The 22315-nt window shown below is 40.2% G+C and overlaps 1 protein-coding gene across 2 annotated transcripts in view; it reads left to right on the forward strand.

Moving 5' to 3' along the window:
• Positions 1 to 22315, forward strand: part of ARHGAP19 (Rho GTPase activating protein 19) — a 57559-nt gene that overhangs the window by 13668 nt on the left and 21576 nt on the right. For both annotated transcript variants that reach the window (XM_020997037.2, XM_020997038.2), the window contains exons 2-5: positions 11362 to 11627; positions 14099 to 14179; positions 18649 to 18858; positions 19680 to 19906. In XM_020997037.2, the coding sequence (XP_020852696.1) occupies positions 11362 to 11627; positions 14099 to 14179; positions 18649 to 18858; positions 19680 to 19906 (784 nt within the window). The remainder of the gene's footprint in view (positions 1 to 11361; positions 11628 to 14098; positions 14180 to 18648; positions 18859 to 19679; positions 19907 to 22315) is intronic.

Genomic DNA, 22315 nt, shown 5'->3' on the forward strand with positions numbered 1-22315 from the left:
CCTTTCTTTAAAAAGCAAACTTTCTATTTCTCTTAAAAAGTATTACAGAATAGCAAGTTGTTTTTGGTTAAATGTAATTATATTACACTCTCCATATTGTCTAAGTTAGCAGCCAGCAAACTGTTTTTTGTGTGCAAAAATATTTCTGGGTGCCTAAATGTTTTCTGTAATATCTTGATCTTTTTAAAAAGAGTATCATCGTGTTTTCTTGGGGAAGAGATTGGTGGGGCTTCAGGACACAGTGCAGATACAAAGAAAACTTGGCCCCACTCTTCCACCCTCAGTCCCCATTTCCTTCTTCCTTCAGTGTCGGCTCCATGTGTGTAGCAGGTGATAATGCCTGGGCATCCTCTGACCCATGCCTCTTTCAGGGGTTGGAAAATAGGAAGGAGAAGGAAGGGAGAGGAAAGAAAAGAAGGAAAGAATCAATCAAATGGATTAACATGGAGAGTAAGAGAAAAGTGGGAAAAGGACATATTTTCGGTACTTGGAACCTCACATTTTTTTTCTCTTTTAGTTATCTTTGTGTGGGTTCTGTCTATAGCTATTAACTTCTTACTTAAATTTCTCTGTAAGCTTCAGGTTGGAGATGGGGAGAGAGATGATTTCTGCTGAGGAACAAGACAGCTCTAATGGTGGTCCTTGTGGTATTAGAAATGACCATTTGCCATAGGTGGCTTAAATTTGGTCTGTTCTTATAAAGGCAAACTCTGATGCTAACTTTAGAACATTGGTAGAGTTATGCTCTGGATGCGATGATGCTGGAATCTTGTTTCTTGACTATAAGTAGCTGAAATTAAAAAAAAAAAACATGTCAATTGTTAGATTCTGGGCAATTGGAGAAAAGTATACTACTTCTGTTTACAAAATGTCCCAGTCAGCATCTTAGCATGAAAGGTTACCTCAGATCTTCTTTTATTTTCTTTATACAATAACTATATGATCATAGATTTAGAGCCATCCTTATTTATATATAAGAAAAAAATCATATCTCTGAATAGAAAGAACAAGGAAAGAGAGTATAAAGAGTAGGCATTTATATTTGATTTGGTTTGCATTATGAATGTCTCCCTTGGGTTCCATTCTTATTTTTTAATATTGTATTTTTTTTTAGCATTGATATCACTTTCTAATCCTTCATCTCTGCCCTGTCTTCCTCCCTACACCACACCCCCACACCTCTCTTGTAACAAACAAAACAAAACAAAACATTGATAAGGTCTGATGATGAAGGAAGGCTTCATTTCTTACCCAAAGTCCCCCACTTTCCCATTGAGAGGAACAAGCTTGCTTTGCCCCCAATCCTCTGAAGTTAACTGACTACTCGCTGCACTGGAGTGTTTTTGTCTTTTTTTTTTTTTTGGAGGTAGTCAGGGTTAAATGACTTGCCCAAGGTCACACAGTTAGTAAGTGTCTGAGGTGAAATTTGAACTCAGGTCCTCCTGACTCCAAAGCTGGTGTACTTCTGTCTTATGGAATTGTTAACTTCCTTTTACATTTTTGTAAAAATGTAGCTTAGCTACATTAGCTCTGCTTGTTTTACTATGCATCACCTCATGTCTTTCCAAGCTTCTTTGAATGATTTATATTCTTTATTTTTAAATGGAGCATTAATATTCACTTACTTTCATATACTGTATTGTGTTCAGCTATTCCCCAGGCAATGAATGAGGAAACGACTTTGTTCCCAGTTCTTTGCTACCCCAAAGATGTTGCTATAAATACTTCTGTACATTAAATTTGTTATCTAATTTTAAGTGAATTGTCACTGTGGTAAGGCAGTTCTTTTACTTCTCCCTAATTGACTCTCTTTTCTATTTCCTACAGAAGCTGTTTGCTTCTCAAGCCTCCCATACCACTCTTCCCCCTCCTTCACCAGCTTATTCTTTAGGACCTCATCTCATACTTTACTGAGAAAATAGAGATTATTTTCTGTGAGCTCCCTCTTCTCTTCTTCTCTAGATCTTGAAACCCCTTGACATCTCGTGTCTTCACCTCTGTTGCTCCAGGGTCTGATGAAGAAGTGACCTTTCTCAACAAGGCAGACCCCTCTACTTACAACTTTGTTCTCACTAATCTTCTATCTCTCCCTATCTCCTACTTCTTTAAAAAATCCTCAGACCTCACCATCTTATCAAGTTGTCATGCTATCTTTGTCCTCCCTTTCAAAACAAAACTCCTAAAAAAAGCTGTTTACACTCTGTTCTCATTTCTTAACCCTTTTCATTCCAGAGTTCCCAGTGATCTCTTACTAATCCTTATCTTGGCCTGCAGCATTTGGCACTGCTGACCACCTTTTCTCCCAGTGCTGTCTCCTCTGTGTTTCCAACACTGCTCCCTTCCTTGCTTATTTTTCTCCTTGTCTTACTGCTCCTTCTCAGTCTCCTTTGCTGGTTTATCCTCTGTATCTCTTCTAACTGTGGGTGTGGGTGTGCACCAAGACTCTGTCTTGGACCGTCTTCTCTTTTCTTTCTCTTTCCTTCTCTCTCTCATTTGGTGACATCATTAGCTCTCATGAATTCAGTTATCATCTCTATGCATATGTCTCCCAAATTTATATTTGTAACCTTAGTCTCTTTCCTAAACTCTATTTTATTTACACATCTGCAATTGCCTGTTGGCCATTTCAAAGTGGATGTCCCATTATGTATCTCAAACTCAAAATGTCCAAAGCTGACTTCATTGTTTTTTCCTATTCCCGGCTTCCCTACTGGTACTAGGGCACTGCCATCCTTCCAGTCACAAAGGCTTACAATTTGGCAGTTATACCTGGCTCTTCACTCTTCCTTGCCGCGAGTATCCCATTTGTCACCAAATCTTGTCATTTCTGCCTCTGGCCCCTTCTCTCGGCTCACATAGCCCCCAGTCTAGTTAAGGTTCTCAGCACCTTGGCCTGGATTATTGCAATAGCCTCTTAAATGATCTCTCTGCCTCGTCTTTCCCCAGTTTAGTCCATCTTCCACACGGTCGCTAAGGTGATTTTCCTAAAACACAGATCTGGACTTGTCATTGCTCCCACGCAGTAAAATCCAGGGGCTTCCTTTTTTTCTTTAGGTTTATATATAAGCTCCTCTATTTGACTTTTAAAGCCCTACCTAACCTGGCCCTAATCTAATTTTTCAGCTTTGTGATACATTGCTCCCTTTCCTGAATTCTGCATTCTGGCCAGATTGGCCTCCTTGTCACTCACTCACAGTACTCTGTGCTAGGCATTGTGCTAGGCCCTGGGGATTCAAAGACAAAATGAAACAATTAATTAATGAACTTATATCCCAGTGGGGAGCTAGTATGTACAGACACACGTTTTAATGAATTATTTGTCAGTTTTTGGGTAAAGTATTAGTAGCATGGAGGATTGGGAAAGGTTCATGTAGAAGGTGGTGACCGAGCAGAAGCTTGAAGGAAATGAGGGCTTCCAAGAGGCAGGAATGGGAATAGGGGCATATTCTAGGCTTGGGGGCCAGTTAGCGCTGAGGCAGAGGGAAGACAGTGTCCTGTGTGTGTTGGCAAAAAGGCCAGCTTGGCTGAACCAGAGAGAGTAGGAAAGTGAGCAATGTGTAATAAGGGCAGAAAGGTTGCTTGGGATCAGGCTGTTAAAAGGCTTAAAGGAGTTTAGATTTGATCCCAAAAGCAATAGGGAGGCACTGGAATGATAGGGAAATAACGTGGTCAGACCTATGTAGTTGTTTGCATGTTGTTTTCCTGATTAGACTAAAAGCTCCGTAAGGCAATGTTTATTTTTGCCTTTCTTTGTGTCCCAGTTGCTTAAAACACTGGCACATAATGGGTAATTAATAAATGCTTGTTGACTTGCCTTCAAGGCCAACACTATGCACTGTGCCACCTAGTTTCCTGGTCAGCCAGGTGGCACAGTAGATAGAGTCCTGGCCTGACAGCGTGAGGAAGACTCATTTTCCTGAGTTCGAATTTGGCCTCATACACTTACTAGCTGTCTGACCTTGGGCAAGTCACTTAACCCTGTTTGCCCCAGTTTTCTCATCTGCAAAATGAGCTGGAGAAAGAAATGGCAAACCACTCTAGTATCTTTGCCAAGAAAACCCTAAATGGGGTCACAAAGATTCAGAAATGACTAAAATGACTGAACGACATCTCTTGTCCTAGGATATTGAATGGGGCATATGGATACAGGTCATTGAGCCTGCCCCAGAAAGGGGAGTGATAAAAATTCTGGAGCATGGTGGATAGTGGTATTTAGGAGCATTAGCAAGAAAGCGCAGCATATGTGGTTTTGAGGGAGTTAGATGCTAGCTTGGGTGCACAGGCAGGATACCAGCAGAACCTTCATTGAGTGTGAGAATGGAGAATGATTGGGTGTGTCCTGAGAGAGATCGTGAATGCAGCTGAGATACCTTCAGTATTGTTTGTGAGAGCAGGTAAGCTGGGCTGTTTTCTTATTCTGAGCCTTCCCTTGGAGAACAATCCCAGCAGAGGCTTAGGCTTGTGGCCTAGTTGCTAGTGCCGATTCAACAAAGCAGGTGCTAATGAAATGGCGAAGACCATGTTTTGTTTAGCACAGATTATCAGGGTCATGGGTAACAGAACTTGCTTTTACATTTCTCTTTTGGAAAGAGTGGTTTTGAAGAAAATGCTTTGTAAATTTTAAAGTACTGTATGAATATGGATCATTATCAAGTTTGGACAGCCTTTTGAATAAATTTAATAAATTTTAATTTCTGAAACTTTTTTTTTGTGTTTTTATTTTTACTCTTAAAGACCAGCCTTAACCCCAAAAAACTCTGGTTGCAGACCAAGCCCTGCTTGGTTACTTTTGGGGCCCCGATTGGCTCAGAATGGATATAAATAACACTTGTTTCTGTTTTGGCCAGAAACCCTGACTGTCTTCCTCTCCCAGATCTATTTTTTTTAAGGAAGCCATTCTTTGCCTTATTTTTTATTAAGCTTTAATCACTGAATGGGTGCTGCCTTAGTCAAACTGAGACCTGTTAAAGCCCTTAGCTTGAAAAAGCCTGTCCCCCACTGCATCCTGGGCCAACTCCAGTTGTCCTGATCCATATCTGGCTATTGGACCCAGATGGCTGCAGAAGAGAAAGTGAGGCTGGTGACTTTGCATAGCCCTCCCTCACTTAAGTCCAATTCACTTGCTCGTCATGACATCACATCCCTAATGTCATGGTCCTCTTGGAGAAGGCAGGACAAACAGCAGCAGCAGCAAAGGGGAGGGGAGTGATGGGGGAGTGGCTGGATGGTAATAGAAGAATTAAGGAAGGTTGTTTTTACTTATTTAATTATTTTGTTTTATTTTTTTTTTCAAGAATCAGAGAAACTGGATCATGTTTGTAAGTCCAGTGGGAAGACTGAATGGATAATGTTGAAGGTTAAAAGAAACACGATGACAGTGAGGGGATGGCTCTTGGAGCAAGGTTCAGGATGAGGCAGGGAGAAAGTGGTTGGATTTGAAGAAATTAAGGAATCGTGTAGCCAAGGGTACCTGTAGAGTATTGAGTAGTAGTGGTTTCTCTGTGACCAAAGCAGAAAGAATAGAGAGGATAATCATACTGAGAAGCTTTAAGGAGTGGAAGAAGGAAGCTGATAGTTTATATTGGTGGCCTTAGTCTTCTCAGTGTAGATGCAGGTTAGGTCATTCACTGTGAGCAGGCTGGAGCATAGGGATATGACTGTTGGTGAGAGGAGAGATGAAAAGTTTTATAACAGTGCTGGGGGATGAAATAAATCCCTAATGGCAGAATAGGATTATTCAGCAGCTCTGGAGCGGTAGTAGAGGAATCAGATGATAAGGACTACTAAAGAACGACCATTCGCAAGTCAGAATCTGTGATTCATCAGAGAGGCAGGTTTTCTACTGAAAAAATTGAGAGGATGACCTGGAAATCAGTAGATGGCAACCCAAAGGAGGACCAGGGGATGGTACAAATGGATTTTAGAGACCTTGAAAAAAGGAAAGGCCACTGAATGATGCCATTAGAATGGTGTGGAAGTAGCAGAGTGGAGCAAGGAGTATGCAAGGGTAGTATGGTTAGTGAAACATTAAAGTGGCAAACCATGAAGTCCTACATGTGGATGGAGTCTACTGAAGCCAAAGGCTTGAAGGTCATGACAAGGGTGTAGAGCAGGTTGAGTAAGAGTGAGACATTGGGATAAGTAGAAAATAAGGAAATGAGTGGAATTTCAATGTTCTGGATCTTGGAAGAGGTGCTGTTATGGGAGATGATGATTTTTTTTTATTTTTTGTTTTTTAATATAAATTTATTTATTTTTAGTTTTCAACATTCAACTCCACAAGACCCTGAGCTCTAAATTTGCACCCCATCTCACCCCTCCCCCCACCCCAAGATGGCATGCACTCGGAACACTCCCCCAGTCTGTCCTCTCCTCCATCTCTGCCCCCCCATCCCCTTTCCCTTCTATCCTCCTGCAGGGCAGGATAGACCTCCGTACCCCACTTCCTGTACCTCTCACTTCCCAGTAGCATGTGAAAACATCTTTTTTAAGCATATATTTTTAAAACTTTAGGTTTCAAATTTTCTCCCTTCCTCCCTCCCCACCCACCCTCATTGAAAAGGCAAGCAACTCAATTTAGGCTATACATGTGCAGTCATGAAAAACACCTCCATAGTAGATATGTTGTGAAAAACCAACTCTTTCCCTTAATCCTATCCCTCCCTCCCATTCATTCTGGGACCCTGTCCCTCCTCAGAAGTATTTGCCTCTGACCACCCCCTTTCCCAATCTGCCCTCCTCTCCACCATCCCCTGGTCTCTTGTCTCGCTCTCCCCCCATTTTCCTGTAGGTCAAGACAGATCTCCATACACAATTGGCTTACCTCCGTAAGCCAGATCCTATGAGAATAAGATTCACTCATTCCCTCTCACCTTCCCCTGTTTCCTCTCCACTGTAAGAGCCTTTTCTTTTCTGTTGTTTTTTTTTGGTGAGATAATTTACCCCATTCTGTCTCTCCCTTTCTTCTCTCCGAGTGTAATCCTGTCTCATCCCTTAATTTTATTCTCCAGATATGACCCCTTAATCTTCAACTCACCCTGTGCCTCTACTATCTATCTATCTATCTATCTATCATCATCATATAATTTTTTTCCTCCAACTACCCTAATACTGACAAAGGTCTCATGAGTTATAAATATCATCTTTCCATGCAGGAATGTAAACAGTTCAACCTTAATAAGTCTCTTATGATTTCTCTTTCCTGTTTACCTCTTCATGTTCCACTTGAGTCTTGTATTTGAAAGTCAAATTTTCTATTCAGCTCTGGTCTTTTCATCAAGAATGCTTGAAAGTCCTCTATTTCACTGAATGACCATTTTTTTCTGAAGGATTATACTCAGTTTTGCTGGGTAGGTGATTCTTGGTTGTAATCCTATCTCCTTTGCCCTCCAGAATATTATATTCCATGCCCTGCGGTCCTTTAATGTAGAAGCTGCTAAATCTTGTGTTATCCTGATTGTGTTTCCACAGTACTTGAATTGTTTCTTCTGGCAGCTTGTAATATTTTCTCCTTGACCTGGGAACTCTGGAATTTGGCTACAATATTCCTAGGAGTTTTCCTTTGGGGATCTCTTTCAGGAGGAGATTGGTGGATTCTTTCCATTTCTATTTTGCCCTCTGGTTCTAATATATCAGGGCAGTTTTCCTTGATAATTTCTTGAAAGATGATGTCTAGGCTCTTTTTTTGATCATGGCTTTCAGATAGTCCAATAATTTTAAATTCTCTCTCCTGGATCTATTTTCCAGGTCAGTTGTTTTTCCAATGAGATATTTCACATTGTTTTTAATTTTTCATTCTTTTGGATTTGTTTTACAGTGTCTTGATTTCTCATAAAGTCACTAGCTTCCAATTGCTCTATTCTAATTTTTAAGGAAGTATTTTCTTCAGTAATCTTTTGGACTTCCTTTTCCATTTGGCCAATTTTTCTTTTTAGGGCATTCTTCTCCTCATTGGCTTTTTGGACCTCTTTTGCCATTTGGGTTAGGCTTTTTTTAAGGTGTTATTTTCTTCAGTATTTTTTGGGTCTCCTTTAGCAAGCTGTTGACTTGTTTTTCATGATTTTCTTGCATCACTCTCATTTCTCTTCCCAGTTTTTCCTCTCCTTCTCTTACTTGCTTCTCAAAATCCCTTTTGAGCTCTTCCAAGTCCTGGGACTGATTCATATTTTTCTTGGAGGCTTTGGATGTAGGAGCTTTGACTTTGTGGTCTTCTTCTGGTTTCATATTTTGATCTTCTTTGTTACCAAAGTAAGATAATATAGTCTGACTCTTTTTGCGCTGCTTGCTCATGATCCTGGCCAATTACTTGAGTTTTAAACTCTATGTTAAGGTAAGAGTCTGCTTCCAATGTGGAGAATGTACCGTCCCAGGCTTCGGGGTTTGTACAGCTGTTTTCAGAGATACTTGTAGGGACCTGTAAATTTTCAGTTCTTCCAAGGTGGTATGATAAGGGGCGAGGTGTTTACTCCTTTCCTGGCCTGAAGTACTCCTTTCTGTCCTGTAACTGTGAGGAAGGGTTCCTCTCCACAGACACTCCAAGCTCTACCACACCAGCGTTCCTCCTCACTCCAGCACTGCCGCCCAGATCCAAACAGGGGCAAAGCAAAAGATTCCTGCCTCAGCACTGGCAAAGAGATCCCTACAGTCCCTCTCTGATCAGCGACTGGATTCCCCCTCAGTCTGTGGGCTGGAAGCTCAGGAGGCAGCCGTAGCCCCTGGGCCACGCTCTTGGGCAACTGGAGCTGCGCCCCCCCCCCCCCCCCGGGCATTACAGAAACAGATTTTTGCCACTGACCTTCTAAGTTCCAATTGTGGATTGAGGAGTCTGCAAACCTCCACAGCTGCCTGCGATTCAGTCTTCTATTTTTTTTTTAGTCTTTCCATTTTGTTTTAGTATTTCTTGTTGTCTCATGTCATTGATTTCTATTTGGTACATCCTAATTTTCTTGGCTAAGTCTTTGCATGTAGTCTACTAAACTGTTTATTCTTCCTCCAATTCTTTCCTCTAGAGTTCACATTTAATTTCCAGTTTTTTTCCTTTTAGAATTCTCATCTAATCTATAATTATTTTTAAACTCTTGATTAATTTCTTCCAGAATTCCAGTAGACTTTGTTGTAAAGCTGTAACAAATGTTTTAGTTTATTTTTTGATTATGAAGAAAGTATTTGATGGGGCAAGGCAGCTGATGAGAAGATGGCCAGGGATTAATGTGAGACAGGTTTGGAGTTAGTCTGGACTGACATTGAGTCTCCTGAAGTCCTGACAACTCTACCCCTTCTACCCAAGCTTCTCTGAACCAGAGTTTAGGAAATGAAAGTTTTTTTGTCCTCAAGGGTAGGGGTCAGCAAACTATGGCCCAAAGGTCAAATCTGTCCTGTAGGCTGTTTTTATATGACCAGTTTTTATATCGTGTTTTGTACAGTGAAATTTTATTTAAAAATGTAAAAACCATTCTTACCTCTCAGGCTGTACGTATAAAAACTAGTGGTGGGATGGATGTGTCTACTCACTCAAGAGCTGAGTTTTCTAACCCTTGCTCTGTCTGGTGCATAGTCTCTGGTCCTGCTACCTGGTGAGGAGATGATTAAGGATGAGCCTGGTGGCATTCCCATACTAGCTCCTTATGGATGAGAGGCTAGGGGCATGCCCCATACACCTAAGGTTTTGGCTTAGATGACTGCTGCTGGGGAGTCCAAGAAGTAGATTATAGAACTTGACCAATGAAGGATTTGCAGAGTTTACATGTGACCTGTCCCATTGGTTGCTGAAGATCCATTCCCTGAGCCGTCATCGTGTGAATTTCTGTAACCCTCTAAGAACTAAGAAGGGATATTTGAGAAAGTGCTGATTTTAAAGTAACATGAGGCTATGACAGAGGGGTCATCGGAGCCTACCCCTTAAAGCAGGATTATATACAGACCTTCTTAACTTTGCTCTAGGATCATCCTCAGGCAAGGAGTTGTCTCCCTGCTCTGTTTGTGTCCTACTCAGAGTTAGGTTTCTGTCTCTGGACTCCTTTTCTTGGATCTCTCAGTTGCCTGGATTCTTGGCTTTAGTGACTTGTAGCCCTCTTAGACATTGGTCCTTCTGAAACACCAGGACTTATGATCTGCCTTATACCCTTGAGCCCCCATCTGAGTGATAGCAAGATTGTTTTGCCCCCTCTCCCTTCTCCTGTCCATGAATAAGGCAGTAATAAAAATTGGTTTTGGGTTTTTAAAAACAGGCAAATTTGGTCAAAACAAGTGCTGGTTTTAGTACTTTCTCTGTAATTGCACCCACAGGCCTGATAGGATCTGTCTCTGTGTGTGCTGTTTGCTTGATTTGGAAAATGAGAAGAATTGCAGAATTTAAGAGCTGGAAGAATTGCAGAATTTAAGAGCTGGAAGGGACTCCAGAAGTCATTGATTATAACACACACCTGAAAGACAATCTTTTCCTGTCACCTGCCTCTAGTCAGCTGCCTCAGTGGTTGGGGCCTGGGTTTAGATTGGGCCTCAGACACTTAACTAGCTGTATGACCCTGGGCAAGTCACTTTGCCTCTGTTTGCCTCAGTTTCCTCATCCGTATAATGGGGGAAAGTAATAGCACCTACCTCCCAGGGTTGTTGTGAGGATCAGATGAAATAATGATTGTAAAGTGCTTAGCACAGTGCCTGGCACATAGCAGGTACTGCATCAATGCTTGTTCCCATCCTCCCTGTCTAGGACCCCCCTTAACAAACAATCCTGCAGCCTCCCCCCACCCTGTTTGAGGATTGCCCCCATCTCCTGACAGCCCATGCCACATTTGGACAGCTCTAAAGGCTATGGGGATTTGCCTCTTTGACTTATGCTCTTTAGATTTAGTCCTACTTACATGTGGCAACCGTTTAAGTACTTGAAGATGCCCACATGCTTCTTAAGTCTTTTCTTTTACACATTGGATATACTAAGTTTGTTCATCTGGTCTTTGGTGCTGAAAATCCTGCAGTCTTGCCCCTGTCCTGGCCACTCTCTTCTCTGGTAATCTCCCAGAGCCACCCTCTTGTTATCCTCCTCTCTCTCTTCTCTGTCTTTAATGTCTCCCTCTCCGGGAGTTCCTTCCCATTCACCTAGAAATATAGGATCATAGATTGAGAGCTGAAGGGCCTGTGAGGAGTTTCAGACCACATCATGAAAATAATTTGGCAATCTTACTGGGATGGCTGAACCCAAGTGCTGTTAATTAGGGTGATTAGAGTCTGAACAAGTAGTGGGCCGTCCTCTTCCTCTTTGTAAACAAAAGTTTTGATTGTGTTATTTGAATGGTTTTTGTTGCCTGAGTAGGCATGTAAAGTACATCTAAAAATTTAAACAGAAATGCTTTTTTCTTTTTTCAGTGATGCCATCTGTAATTTTGTCATCTGCAATGATGCTTCTCTCCGAGGACAGCCAATCATCTTTAACCCTGACTTCTTTGTGGAGAAGCTCCGACATGAAAAGCCCGATGTTTTCACTGAGCTAGTGGTTAGCAATATCACCAGACTTATTGACCTGCCGGGGACAGAATTGGCTCAGTTGATGGGGGAGGTGGACCTGAAGTTACCCAGCGGGGCTGGCACTGCATCAGGGTTCTTCAGATCACTCATGTCTCTCAAACGCAAAGGTGGGAAATGGATTTATTAAGGACATTCGGGATACTGCATTTCCCCTAACGTTCTCATCAGTAGTGATTCCCTCTTGATTTTATATTGAAGAGATGTGCAATCCCAAATGAGGAGTATGAGTCTATGCATGGGATTTTTGTGTAGTCTTTTCACTATTATAAATAATAAAATCACAATGGGAAGTGTGGTGAGAGAGCCAGGCTAGGAGTAAGAAGATTCGAGTTCAAGTCCTTGCTCTGACCCATCCTGGCTGTGTGTTCCTGGGGAAGTCACTTAACCTCTCTGCCCCCAGGACACATTCTAAGACTACATATATGTTTCAGATAGTTGCTTGTCTGCATTAGAAGGAATTTCCTTACTGGGAGTGCCTAACACCATTAAAATCTCAGGTCAGGACCCCCCTAAAATTGTAATATAATATAGTCATAAAATTATAAATATAGTCCAAGTAAATAGAACTATTAAGCTGAAGTAAATATACCTAAACCTTAAAAAATAAAAAAGATTTTCTTAGAGTCTTACAAGTATGGTAAAGTGGAAAGTCAGTTAACTAGCATTTATTAAATACCTGCTATGTGCCAGGTATTGTGCTGAGTGCCAGGGATACAGAGAAAAGCAAAAGACCATTCCTGCTGTCAGGGAGCTTCCAGTCTAATGGGGAAGACAACATGGAGATGGTGGACAAATGAGGTACATGTAGGGCAACTTGGGAGTAGTCTCAGAGGGAAGATTAAGGAGGACAGGGAAAGGCTTTTTGCAGAAGGTGAACTTTAGCTGAGACTTGAAGAAAGCTGGGGAAACTAAGGGCTGGAGATGAGGAGGGGCCCAGCCAGTGTGAGTGCCTGTGGTTGGAGATGGATCACCAGGTACTCTTGGGGAGTAAGGTATAAGAAGACTGGAGAGTTAGGAAGGGGTAGGGGAAGAGGGGCTGTGAAAGCCAAACAGGGTTTTATGTTTGATCCTGGAATTAATAGGGAACCACTGGAGTTGGTTGAATTGGATGTGTGTGTGTGTGTGTGGTGTGTGTGTGTGTGTGTGAGAGAGAGAGAGAGAGAGAGAGAGAGAGAGAGAGAGAGAGAGAGAGAGAGAGAGAGAGATGATCAGAGCTGGGTTTTAGGAGGATCTCTTTGCCAGCCAAAGGGAGGAAGCACTGGAGTGGGGAGAGTCCTGAAGTAGGCAGACCCTCCAAGTAGCTATTGCAGTGGTCCAGGCATAAGGTGATTTAGGGGCCTGGCAGTGTCAGAGGAGAGAAGGCAGGGGTGGGGGTGGGGGGAGGAAAGGAGGGAGAGGGTGGGAGAGAGTGTCCTATATGATATATGACCAAGGTAGAAACACCAGAACTTGACAGCTGATTGCATGTGGGGAGTAAGAGAGCCTGGGTAACTGGGAGGGTGGTGGTGCTCTTAACAGTAATAGGGAAGTGAGGAAGAGTGGGGAATTTTAGGGAAAAGATGAAGTCTGTTGTGGACGTGTTGAGCTTTGGATTTGGAGTCACGAGACCCAGGTTTGATTTCCAGCAATGCTATGATACCTCTGTAATCTTGGGCAAAGCCCTTTGCCTTTGGGACTCTCAGTTTCTGCATATATACAATGAGGAAGTTGAAGTAGGTCACCTCTAAGGTATCTTCCAGCTCTAAACTGATGAGGCTTTGAGGGGAGGTGTCAGCTGGTTGGTAGTCCTTCTTTCATATTGCATTAATATGGAAATCCAGTTTTGGTTTATGTAAAAAAACAACCAAATGATACATTGAGAAGACATGGATAGAATGAAGAAAACAGGAAGTTCACTCTTCTAGGGCAGTGGTCCTCAAACCTTTTCATTCGATGGACTACTTGACTAGAGCCGTTACGCATGGATCCCTTACCTGTTTGTGTTGGCCGTGACTCAGAACACTTCCCCCAAAGAAATGGATGAGTGACTCTGTTTTTGATGAGATATTAATGAGATCACGTCTGTTTTTTGTTAAGGATAGTAAATTATTTATGTGAGAAGGTATCAACATTTTGATATCATAACCATCAGTACAATGAAGTTAGTGCAAAGACTATCTTAACTAGCTGGATACACTTGTGGATAACTCCTTGAGAGCCGCTGCTCTGATGTTCTGTTGTACTTAAGTGCCTACTGCATACAATGCAATATTATGCCAGACATTCTACAGAATTAAGCAGAAAGATTTTTTTTACCCTCAGGAAGCCTGTGGTCTAATACTAAACATTGGAGAGAAAAAATAAATTAAGGGCTCTTTAATATTACCTGTGGCATTGCTTAGTATTATTTAGTACAGCACATTAACCTTGCAGTGAGCTTGTAAATTAACATTAATTTATTTACCCTGTGAAACCATTTTATAGCTCAGTAAAACACATAACCATGTTCTGTTTATTTAGGATGCCACAAGGCTTTAAGTAAGATGATTCTGTACTGTATGTGAAAACTTGTTCACAGCCTTGCTTTATGGTTTTCTAGAAAAAGGAGTTGTGTTTGGATCACCATTGACAGAAGAAGGCATCGCTCAAATATATCAACTGATTGAATATCTACACAAAAGTAAGTCTGTCTCCAATTTTTCTGTCCTTTAAAAAAATTTTATTTTATTATTTTATCTTAATTTATCAACAATAACTTCCATAAGCTTTTGAATTTTAAATTTTTCTCCCCCTCCCTCCCTAAATCCTTCCCCAAGATGGTACGTAATCTAATATAGGCTATACATATACATTCCTATTAAACATTTTCACATTAGTGATGTAAGTAAGAATTAGAACTAATAGGAGGAACCACCAGAAAGAGGAAACAAAAACACAATAGAAGAAAAAACTAGCAAATAGTATGCTTTGATCTGCATTCAAACTCCATAGTTCTTTCTTTGGATATAAGTAGCATTTTCCATCATGAGGCTTTTGGAGATGTCTTAGATCCTTGTATTGCTGAGAGGGGTTAAGTCTATCAAAGTCAGTCATCACTCAGTGTGGCTGTTACTGTGTACAACATTCTCCTGGTTCTGCTCACTTCACTCAGCATCAAACTATACAAGTCTTTCCAGGTTTATCTGAAGTCAGCCTGTTCATCATTTCTTACAGCACAATAGTATTCATTACATTCATATATCACATTCACAATTATGGTTACCATCTGTGTCTTTCTCTCCATCCTTCTCTCCCCCACCCCCCCGTTTATGTTTTTCTTTCTCCTTTCTCCTTTTCCCTCCTCACTAATGTTTTGCTTTTGACCACCACCACCTCCCTTAGTCCCACCTCCCTTCTATTAGCCCCCTCCATTTTCTTTCCCCTTTTTCTTCCTACTGCCTATAGGGCATGTTAGATTTCTGTGCCTAACTGATTATGTTATTCCTTTCTTGAGCCAAATCTGATGAGGGTAAGATTCAAACAATGCTCATCTCCCTCCCTTCTTTCCCTCTGCTGTAATAGGTTTTTGTGTCTTTTCCTGTGATGTAATTTACCCTTATCTAACTCCTCCTTTCCTTTTCTCTCAGTACATGTTCTTAGATCAGATTAATTCACTTACTTGGATCCATTTAACCCACTTGATTAGATTTTTTTCATCATTACGTTGAAGTCAACTTATACCCACCCCCTTTATGTATCCCCCTTTAACATGGTGTAATAACAATACAGTTCTCAAGAGTTACAAGTTTCATCTTCCCTTGTAGGGATGTAAACAGTTTGCCCTTATTAATAACATGTTGTTTCTTTCTGTCCCATTTATCTTTTTACGTCTCTCTTGAGTCTTGTATTTGAAGATGAAATTTTCTGTTGAGCTCTGGTCTTTTTATCAGAAGGTATGGAAGGCCCTTGTTTCATTGAATATCCATCTCCTCCCCTGAAAGATCATGCTTATTTTCGCTGGGTTGTCCTTTTCATTATTAGAATGTGTGGTTTTTTGCTGATAGATGAGCTACTCCATGGCAAGAAAGTAGCTTCCCATACTTAATTTGGGTTCCAAGCTCTGTGACACGTTTATGTATTTAATACAGTTCATGTATAGTTTGACTTTGCTTTATGCATTAGATGTATTCTTGACAAGTTGTATGTAAAAAAAGTTTACATCATATGTCAAATTACATTTTCTTATTACCTTGAGAAAGATTCTTGCTGAAAAAATACTGTCTCTGATGCATCATAAAAATCACACTAAATGGAACCTTTTGCCTTATGTGCAGTCTGTATAATCTACTCCTCCCACATAATAATCAAATTGATTCTCAGAAGCCCAGAAGAAACCCTGGACTCTAGGAATCAAAGAGGTCTGTATTTCAGTTTTGGTTCTGCTACTGATGGCCAGCTGACCATGGGAGAAATCGCCAACCTCTGTGGGCCTTGGTGTGCTCATCTCCAAAGTGAGGACGACATTAGGCCAGATGATCTCTCAGGCTCTTCCCACTTCCAACATGCTCTGACTAAAGGAGATCACATAGTTAATTTGTCTTTGTTTGGGCAGAGTAGTTATGTTTATCCAAGTTTTTATTAAATTCAATCAATAAATTTATTAAGTATTACCTTGTGCCTTGGCACTGTGTATCCTTAGTGGAAAGAAACAAATGGGAATACTTTTTGAAATAGGAATCCTATCTCTGTGCAGAGAAAGCAAGATGTGTGTGTGTGTGTGTGTATGGATGTATATGTATATTTTGTTGAATTGAATTGAAATAGAGTCTAGAAGATGTAAGTAGTTCCATGATACTATTTTAAGGGTGTCTTTGTTTCTTTAATGGATTCACCTCTGCTATAAATACATATTTATTCACCTAATGACCATTTAATAAGTTCTTATTACTTGGTAAAACCCATTTTTGTTGTTGTTCATTCGTTTCAGTTGTATCTGATCCTTCATGACCCCATTTAGGGTTTTCTTGGCAAAGATACTGGAGTGGTTTGTCATATCCTTCTCTAGCTCATTTTACATATGAGGAAACTGAGGCCAGACTTGCCCAGGGTGAAGTGACTTGCCCAGGGTCACACAGCTAGTAAATATTTGAGGCTGGATTTGAACTCAGGAAGATGAGCCTGACTGTTGGCCTGGTGCTGTATCCACTGTGCCCCTTAGCTGCCCCAGAAGAACCAATAGGGCTCCTTAAAAAATTTTTCTGTTTCCTTCTGACAAATGCTATGCTTTCATGAACTGCAGGCTAAGTGGCTAGAGAGTTTTCTTGATTATGCACTTAACCCAACTAGAAGTCAGTCGGTCAGTCAGCCAGGCAATGCACATTATTAAGCACTTTACTGTGTCCCAGGTATTAAGATTGATGCTGAAAGAAAGGCAAAACAGAAGTGATATAATAAGCTGACAGTCTGGAGCCAGGTTTAGTGAAGTAGATCTGTGTTTGCCAGTGTTGGGTTGGACCCCATCAGTGAGCAACAGAGAATAACATTTTCTCTAAAGTAATCACTTTTTTGTTGATGCCAGTAGCATACAGTGGTGAGATGTATTTATGTTGATGGGTATCATACCTACATCCTCAGGTGAATTTAAAGAACATTGGAGATAGAATAAAATACCTGAGAGTATACCTTCCAAAACACACAGAAAACTATGTGAGCATAAACATAAAACACTTTGTATACAAATAAAGTGAGATCTAAATAATTGAAGTAATATTTGTTGTTCATGGGTAGGTAAAACCAATATAAAAAAAATGACAGTTTTACTTAACTAATTTATTCAATGCCATCCTAATTAAATTCCTAAAAATTATCTTACTGAGTTAGAAAAAAATAACAAAGTTCATTTGGAAGAATAAAAGGTCAGGAACTTCAAAGAAACCAGGGGAAAAAAAAGATATAAAGGAAGCAGATTCAACAGTATCAGATCTTAAACTATATTATAAGGTGAGAGCATTGTTGAAGTATAAAATGGATAATTTTGATTATTTTAAATTAAAATTTTCTTGTATAAATAAAACCTATATAGCCAGGAATAGAAGGAATGCAGAAAATTGGGAAAAAGCTGTCATAGACAACCTCTCAGATAGAATGTGTTTGGGTTGGAATAGTGCTGTGGTATAGGAAATGATGAGCTGGTTGATTTAGAAAAACGTGGAAAGACTTGGACTTATAAAGGAACGTGCTATCTACCTTCAGAGAAACAGATGACAAGTGGAAATAAGCATAGTAGGGCCGTACATGTATGTGTGTAACTGTGTGTCTGTGTTTATAGATATCTGTAGATGTTATGTATATATCTGCACTTAATTGTAGCCACTTTTAGGGCAGCGGAAAGGAGGAGAGAGGGGAAAAAATAAAGTAAAAAGTGCACAGTAGAGAACAAGAGAAAACCTACAAGGAGGCAAAGAAAAGCTGGACAGCTTTGAAAACAATGTGTAGTGTTTATTATCTATCTGTTTTCTTGACATGGAAATTTATTGTTTTATATAGAATCCTCTCCCGTGTTCTGCTGTGCACATGGCAATGTTTATTACTTTTCTCATTTTGTATTTAAGTTTAAAATAAAAAAAATTTACAAAAAACAAAAAAATTAAATAAAGACTCTTAGAGCTTTTGGTGGAGCCATCCTGGAGACCTGCCTGCCAGGGTTGTTGAGAGGATCAAAGGAGATAACACATGTAAAGTGCTTTGCAAACTTGTGAAGCACTAGGTGGACTCTAGGGCACCTATCTAGTCAGGTTGGTCAGGTCTGGATGGATTATGATGATCATTGTGGGCCCTTTCAGATCTACGAAAACTTTCTTTTCCAAGGTCAAACTAGAGCTTTCCTTTCTCCAGAATTACTTAAAATCCATCTGGTAATATAGCCTAGATTGAGCTATCTTCAGAGTGAGAGCAGGGACTTGTCTGGAAGAGTCCCATGGGCTTAAGGTGATATTGACTGGGAACTATAAAGAATCATGTGCATCTAAGTTCTTTTATTATTATTGTGGCATCAATATCATTATCACTATAAAGGCTGGGGAAAAGCCCCCAGACTATCTTGATGGTACATATTAGGTTCCCAGTCTTTGTCTCTTTTACTCTTTCATGGGTTTCCTCAATCCTGAGAAGATTTGCGAGTAGAGGGTTTGTTTAGAGTTCCGGGAAACAGTGTCCGACAACAAATTCTAAGGGATGCTCTTAACAACGGTGCTGATGTTGACTTGGAGTCTGGGGAGTTTCACTCAAATGACGTGGCCTCTCTGCTGAAGATGTTCCTGGGGGAGTTACCGGAGCCCCTTCTGACCCATAGACATTTCCACGCACACCTGAAGATTGCAGGTGAGTCAAAGTACTAAGAAGAAGATGCAAAGAGCACTTTTTAAGCTCAGTAAATGCTTTCGGAGCTTGTGTTACTTTAAACCACAGTAGCATTGCCACTGGTCTTCATGGCATTAGACACATCCATTCACATTCACAGGATGATAAAATGTTAGTGTTCATTCTCACTCTATAGTAAAGAGTACAATAGTTCTTGACCTTGACCTATCAGTCTTATGCATGAGCTGATCCAGCCTTCCTGGCTGGGGTAGGCTGGACCTGAAACCAGTCAGTAGAAGATAGTGAAAAGCTGGAAAATTATAAGAGAAAAATGGAAGTGGTTTTTTTTTTTTGGCTTTTGTTGGGCTCACTTATCCACTGGGGAATATCTTCACACTGTATGGCTTTATACAGTGATGTCAGATCAGAGGGACAGATGGATGGATGTGGCATTTTTCTGCTATCTGGAAATAGATTTTTGTTTTTATTTTTATTCCAATATAATAACAGGAGAGAAAGGACATTAGGAAAATAGATCATGTTGATTTATACAATATTTCCAAAGCAAAGCAAGAGTCTTTGCCTTAAAATAGCTGTCTCCCTTTCGTGAAACAAGCAGCTTGATATTAAAAGAACATGTAGACACCCAAATCAGTAAAGCGGCTTGCAGGTCTTTTTTTATACCTTATGAACAAGATGAAATGGTGACCGTGTTCATTTATTGTATTTCACTGCACGCTTTGAATTTTGCTTGTTGTGAGTCTGGTCTGTGGAGTGGCTGAAATAGACTCTTCTGCCTGATTTTTTCCTCTCCTCTGAACTACTGTCCTTTGGCCTCCAAGATCTCATGCAGTTTGACGATAAAGGAAACAAGACCAGCATCCCGGATAAAGAGCGCCAGATTGAAGCCCTACAATTGCTCTTCCTGATTCTTCCACCGCCCAATCGTAATTTGCTGAAGCTGCTGCTTGACCTTCTCTACCAGACAGCGAAGAAGCAAGACAAGAACAAGATGTCAGCCCACAACCTTGCCCTGATGTTTGCTCCTCACATCCTGTGGCCAAAAAATGTAAGTATCAAGTAGCCTGATACTGTGATGTACGGTTTTCGTTCGGGCCTCATGAGTTATCTCAGTACTTTGTATCTTCTCTTCAAGGTTGCAGAGTCAAAATCAGTTTTTGTCAGTTCTCCTACTGTGATGTGATACTGCCGTATTTCTTTCCATCCATATGGAGTAGTGTTATGTAGTGGAAAGGGCTCTGGACCTCTAGGGAGCTTGCCATTAACCCTTGGCCCTATCACGAGACAGATGACTAATGTTGGTCAAGGCACTTACTGGCCCTCCCCTGGGACTTGATACTTCCTCATATGTAAAATAGGGATAAAAGTACTTATCTTGCCTGTCTTGAAGAGGTGTGTGAGGACTGATGGAGACACTGAAGGAATTAAGAAATTCTAAGAAATGGGAATCTCACAGCAAAGCAGAGAGTTTACGTAGTCAGTTTCAGGTTTCTCAAATAGTAACTTTATTTTTTGTTGTTTAGTTGTTTCAGTTGTGTCAGATTCTTTGTGACCCCGTTTTTTTGTGTGTTTGTTTGTTTGTTTTGGGGGTAGTGCAGCTGAACGATAGAGTGAGTAGAGTTCTGGGCCTGTAGTAAGGAAGACTCATTTTCCAGAGTTCAAATCTGGCCCCAGTCACTTACTAGCTGTGTGACCCTGAGCAAGTCACTTAATCCTGTTTGCCTCAGTTTCCTCATCTGTAAAATGAATTGCAGAAGAAAATGGTAAACCACTCCAGTATCTTTGCCAAGAAAACCCCAAATGGGATCATAGAGCGTTGGACATGACTGAAAACAAGTGAACAACAAACTTTAATTTTTATTAAAATTTTTTTGTTTTTAATTTTTTTATTCCAAACTTAACCAGTAACAAAACAAACATTCTGATAAGCAAACAAAATAAAACTTATACATAAAATAATAAACTCAAAATAAAAAATCAACTTTAATAGTAAATATATGCTTTTTTGTTTCTTTGTCTCCTCCTGACTTTTTTTTCTGTGTATTTTCCCCTGGATTTTGTTATTGTTGCTGTCAACATATTGTCATCATCATCATCATCATCATCATCATCATCATCATCATCATCTACTTAGTTGTTGTAATAATGTGCTTCTGTTTTCTTCATCCTGCATCATTCTGCGTCCTGTATTTCTTTACTTTTTTTGTATTCATGTTTGTTATTTCTTAAGATGCAAAAATACTCCATTCCATTCGTATTAGTTTGTTTAACCATTCCCTAATCTTTAGATATATGGATTGTTTCTGTGTTTTTGCTATTTTTTTAAAGCTGCTCTGAGTAATTTTATACAGAGAAGTATTTTTTCCCTATTTCAGTAAGACCATTATGAGTTCCTAGTAGTGAGTGAGATCATGAAGCCAAAGGGTGTGAACAATTTTACAGCTTTTATTATTCACTGTCATATTTTTTCCAAAAAGATTACATTATTTCACACTTCTGCTGGCAGTGTAATGGTTTGTTTCTTCATAGCTCCTACTAGCATTGACATTTATGTTTTTAAACTTTATCACAAGTTGTACTTCAGAACTTTTCATTTATATTTCTCTGATTATTAGAGAGTGAAAAATTTTCAGGTGGCTGATGTGGAATATTTTGTGTAACAAATGGTTTGTGGAAGCTAATGTGATGTTCTGGGGGTAAGAGACAGGTGTGCTGGGGAAGAGGAAACACAATATCGCCTGGTCTACAGTTGTGCCCTATTGAAAGACTTTTGGAGATAACTTCACTAAGATTATGGGAAGGAAAGAGTAAGTGGGTCTTGGCCAAGGAGAGGGTTAAAAGGAAAGAGCCAGGAAAGGAATCCGAGTTATATAATGTTGGGCACAAAGGAAAAAGAAAAAGGTGAGTTTGTTCTATTTGTAGGAAACTAAAATGGTACTTTGTTACTAGGTAAAAGGAGGGCTCAACTTTATCTTTCTTGAAATGTCAGGTTTTCTGAAGGTAGTAATAGCTAACATTTATGTAGTGTTTACTATGTGCCAAGTACTGTGCTAGGCACTTTACAATCATTATCTTGTTTTATCCTTATGACAACCCTGGAAGAGGTATTATTGTTATCATTATTCTCATTTTACGGATGAGGAAACTGAGACAAACAGGTGAAATGACTTGCTCAGGCTTGCACAGCTAGTGAGTATGTGAGGCTGGACTGGAACTCAGGTTGTCTAACTCTCCCGGCCTGCGGCTCTGTGCATTATGCTAGGCTCATATAGATTTCCTCCTTCTTGCTTGGTTGAGTCTTAAATTATATCCCTTTTAATAGTGTTGTTTTCTTGCTTCTTGAACAGGATAAAAAAACTGTAGAATTAATTTCACATGGATTTCTGAGTAATTTCAGGGGTCAAGATCACTTGATTCCTCCTTGATAAGTTCGTGTCCTGTGGAAAACTTCAAGATC

The sequence above is a fragment of the Phascolarctos cinereus genome, unplaced genomic scaffold, assembly GCF_003287225.1.
Source record: "Phascolarctos cinereus isolate Bilbo 61053 unplaced genomic scaffold, phaCin_HiC Scaffold_3;HRSCAF=262, whole genome shotgun sequence".
Taxonomy (NCBI): Eukaryota; Metazoa; Chordata; class Mammalia; order Diprotodontia; family Phascolarctidae; genus Phascolarctos; species Phascolarctos cinereus.